This window comes from Olea europaea, unplaced genomic scaffold (assembly GCF_002742605.1).
Source record: "Olea europaea var. sylvestris unplaced genomic scaffold, O_europaea_v1 scaffold2650, whole genome shotgun sequence".
In the NCBI taxonomy this organism is placed as follows: Eukaryota; Viridiplantae; Streptophyta; class Magnoliopsida; order Lamiales; family Oleaceae; genus Olea; species Olea europaea.
In genome coordinates, this window is record NW_019244858.1 from 12,950 (window position 1) to 17,452 (window position 4,503).

The 4,503-nt window shown below is 32.4% G+C and overlaps 1 protein-coding gene across 1 annotated transcript; it reads right to left on the reverse strand.

Annotated features, from left to right (window-relative positions):
* Positions 1-2,329: 2,329 nt before the first annotated feature.
* On the reverse strand, positions 2,330-4,141 carry LOC111383275 (UDP-glycosyltransferase 87A1-like). Its single transcript, XM_023007352.1, has 2 exons — positions 3,548-4,141; positions 2,330-3,428 (listed from the first exon to the last, which is right to left on the reverse strand). The coding sequence occupies exons 1-2, from the start codon at positions 4,023-4,025 to the stop codon at positions 2,551-2,553; spliced, it is 1,356 nt and encodes a 451-aa protein (XP_022863120.1). The 5' UTR covers positions 4,026-4,141; the 3' UTR covers positions 2,330-2,550.
* Between the last annotated feature and the right edge of the window lie 362 nt (positions 4,142-4,503).

A 4,503-nucleotide genomic window follows, 5' to 3' on the forward strand; every position in this document is an offset into this window, starting at 1 on the left:
TTTAAATATCCATTAAATTTTCTAGAATAGAAATAAATTCATCTATAATAAATTAGATTCATGTAGATCAATTTCATCAAGTCAATATTCGTTGAGTCTACATTAATGCGAATGTTAATTAATTAAGAATTAATAACATGAAATTCATACATGCAAAAATTTTGTAGTGTTTATTACATATTGAAAAATGGAAAAAGTAAAATTTTATTGAAATAATTGAATTGTTGTTTGGTTATATTCGTCCAAAAAATGACTCTTACTTGATGTGATATTTAATTTGAGGGGAATATAATTTGAGGGTAATTATATTACTACTACAATTTTTGTTTGGTTCACCACATTATAAACGTACACCAATTAAAAAACTTTTTTGCTATGAGCATATTCAAGAGACTTTCTATATTTAAAGAATATATTTTATCATTAGAAGAGCTTTTATGAATTTAGAGAGTTAAATTTTGAAGTACTTCAACAAACTATATATATTTGACACTTAATTTTATTACTATAAAAAATATTTATTATTTTTCTCTATCTTTTATATTAACTAATTTTTATTTAGATTATTTTATTATTTTCCAACATTGAAAATTGAAACACTTTAGATGCATTTTATCAAATAGAGTGAGTTAGAAGAACCAAATATACTCCCTAAATTAAAATGTTAGTTTAAAGAATATCTTGGAGCATGATTTTAAATGTTAATTATTAAAATAGAGAACATCTCATATTTAAAAAGTCTCTTAAAAATACTCTAAGTACACGACATTTATTTTATAAATATAACCTCAGTCTAATTTAAAAGAAAGAAACAAAAGAAAATATATATATACACCACATTCATCTTCTTCTCCAGTAATACCTTTGATTATCTTACTCAACGACACCAACAACGAAAACTCCTCTTCATCATGGTAATGTGACCCTTGTTCATTGAAGTTAGAAACCACAAAATGCTGCTTTGGCTTTCCATCATAGGGATACAAGTAAGCCCCGAATGCTTTTTGCAAATGTTCTTCCCTTTTACAGATATGTAGCGGAGAACACAGGCCACACTTTGTATTGCATTGGAGAATCCATCTTTTTCCCAGCATCACAGATTTGCAGTGTAATTTTGATTTGTAATATCATTTGCAATGGAGATTTTCGAGGCGGTTGTACATAAATATAAAAAAAAATTATGAATATTTACAATATCGACAAGTTTCATGTTCCTGAATTATCGATGACTCCTTCATAATATAAACATCACTTCAAAGAATCTAAATTATGTTCAAAATTCAAGCCTTAGAAAATATCAGCAAAATCAATAATGGTTGTGGTGGAACAATTAAAAAATGTTTTATGTAAAAGAAGTATTTAAAAGTATGGTCATTTATGTAATATTACTTATGGTCATATTAGTAAATAAAATAAAATACTTGAAAATGTGGTGAACCAAATAAATAGTGTGGTGGTAATATAATTAGCCTTAATTTGATATATTATAGATTATCTACTTTCTGACACTACTGGCTTTCTAGGGTAAAAAATTGATAGAATTGAGACAATAATTATTTATTTTTTGATGTTCATTTGAATTTGTTTTACATGAGAATTATCAATTAAAGGGAAATATTTTTTTACAATAATTTTTAGAATTTGTTTTCATTGTAAAAAAAAGAAAAAAAAACTGACCAGCTGCCTAGAAAATGAAAAACCTGCTCAACCATGGGAATTGAAATTCCTCATTTTCATGGAATTGAGGGTCACGTGGGTGAAAGTGAGAAAACCAATTGCCTAGAAATTATTACCTATCAACCATACAAAAACATGGAAAATGGTGGAAAATTTTCATTTTCCATGGAAAATATTTTACATCAAACAGGCCTTAAGTTAATTTGTAAATGTTCTACCTATTCGGCTTTTCTCACAAAGACATTAAGGGCCTGTTTGGGAGCGATTTTTCTTACCAAAAAATTGATTTTTTGATCGTTATTTCACTATTCTAACCGTCATATTTGACTTTTTCTCTCACATGTGGACTCAACTTTTCTCCTAACGATCAAAAGATCAATTCTCAAAATCACTCCCAAACAGGCTCTAAACTTTTGCTTTCTGCATATGACCCATTCCAAGGCACTTTCATTGCACAGTTCGGAATATACACCTATTGGATCATATGGCGAATCTCATAATGCAGGTTGCGGTTGGAAGTCGAAATCAATAGCTAGAGAAAATGTCAAAAATTCATTTACCTAAGAATTACAACACAGCATAGAAATTGAAAAGTACTTTTCTTTTTCCAATCTTTGCCAAACATGCAATAATTATAAATTTCCACTGTTTATTCTCTTGACTTCGAAGTTTAGAGAGCATGCAAATCTAAAAACGAATAAAGTTTCTTAGAATCGATTCTTTTAAGTGAACCCTGTCAACATCGATTCATTGAACAAAAATTTGCAGAGATTAAAATACGTAGAATAAAACTACAACCTATGTTTAACTTCTATCGAACCTCAACTCTTGCAAAATTTACACACAATGCATTACAGCCAAGAAGTAGGGATCTCAACTCTGATGGTATTGCAAAATTGATTTAGTAAAACCATCTAGGTTATTTTGAAAAGGTCCACCATCTGCAAATTCTTTGTCACAAACTTGTTGAATTTCTCTAACCTTTTTCTCAAGTTGTTTCCTCTCTCCAGTGTCCAAGTTCATAAACCTCTGCACAAGTTGTGCAATTTCATCTCGATTTATCATATTTTCTTCCTTGAATAGTGTCTTCGCCTTCCATCCAATTTGCCAATCTTCGACAATCATCTTAGCATTTGGCACTTGATCCAGCAATATAGGGAAAGTAAGAATAGGAACACCGGATAGAATAGCTTCTTTTATAGAATTCCATCCGCAGTGTGACAAAAAACCTCCAATAGAAGGATGGCATAGTACACTCAATTGATCACACCAAGGCACCACCAATCCTTTTTCTTCACAAAAATCTTGTTTTCTTGATGTTTCACCTCGTGCTACCCATAAAAAACGTGTTCCACCTCCGCACAATCCAGCTATAATTTCGTCCATTAGGAAGCTCGAAATTGACAAGTAGCTACCAAGAGCGATATATAGGACGGAATTCGGGGGTTGATTGTTCAACCATTTCAAGTAGTCAAAATCATTAATACATTGTACATTCTTCTTCATTTTGAAATACGATATAGCAGGGCCAAGAGTAAAGATTGGAGAAGAGATTATCGCATTTAGGGCATCAATTACTTGAGTTTCGAGTTCGTAAATAGAAGACATTATAAGGTATTGTGCTTTTAATGCTTGGGTGATGAGTTTAAGAAATGAAGGGACTTTTTCCGGGGATCTCATCGCCAATGGAAGGTCTGCTACTCGTATAGGAGAAAGCCCGGGAATGTAGTCGATAAGATCCTTTCCATTTACTATAAACACAACGAAAAAGCAAAATATATTCATATAAAAAATAATTTCTCAAATCTGTCAATGATAGATAGCATTAGAAAAGCCAATAAAATAGTGACAAACATGTACAAACTTATACCTGGTAAATTGATGGGGAAGTGGCCGTGTTGGACGATTAGGTCAAAATAGTGAAGTACCGAAAACACCAACGCCGACATCGGCCAGAGTGAAGCCAACGGAATATTCCTTCTAGCTGCCACATCAGCCGCCCATGGAAGAAAAGCGTCGGAAATAATCAGAGCCGGAGAAAGCTGAAGCTTATCCAAGAGTTGTTCGATTGGCTCTTCCATTTTGTCCCACACAGCCAAGGCGAACCCCCGCGGGTCGGATCCACGGACTTTCTCTGAAGGCACGACGTTCGGAATGGTGACGAAGCGAATGTTAGCCGGCTTATTATCGGAGCCGATTAAACCGAGCCACTCCTCTGTCAGTACGAAGGTAAATAGAATACTACTGCTCTTTCCGGACACCAGTTCACAGATGTTCATCATCGGATTGATGTGGCCGCGGCCGGGATACGGCACTGCCACCACGTGGCAGGTATCTACGGTATACATTTCCTAACTGAAAATTCTGATAAACTTGAATGGATTACTGAAAAACCAAAGTGGGGAAGACGGAGGCTCACAAATTAAGATGATTTGTTGATCAAACAATTCAGTGGTTAATATAAAAGAACATTTCCTCAGCTTCATCAGGTTTAGAATATGTTTGTATTCCATTAAAAAGATTCTCTTACCATTTTTTTATTTTTTTGAAAAAAAATAAGTTTTAAAATAGTAATATTTTTTTATTAAAAAATAGAAATAAATTTTGAATTTACATGCAAAATATTTTATTACGTGAGACTGAAAATAATTTTTTTAAAAAAATAAAGAATTTTAATTCAAATGAGAGACAAATTGAGGCTTGATATATGTGAGTCAAGAGCTTTGGCGAAATCCTTCGTGACAGTAATGGGAAGAAATGAAGAATTATTCTTGCTATGCATTTTATTCAAGTTCATTTCAATCACATTTATTACTACGTAGGGTT

Bases quoted from the DNA above. Each gene is read 5' to 3' on its own strand.
- LOC111383275 (XM_023007352.1), bottom strand. From the start codon at position 4,025: ATGTATACCGTAGATACCTGCCACGTGGTGGCAGTGCCGTATCCCGGC. The intron at 3,429-3,547 runs GTATAAGTTTGT...TTGTGTTTATAG, and splicing joins CTTCCCCATCAATTTACCAG to TAAATGGAAAGGATCTTATC.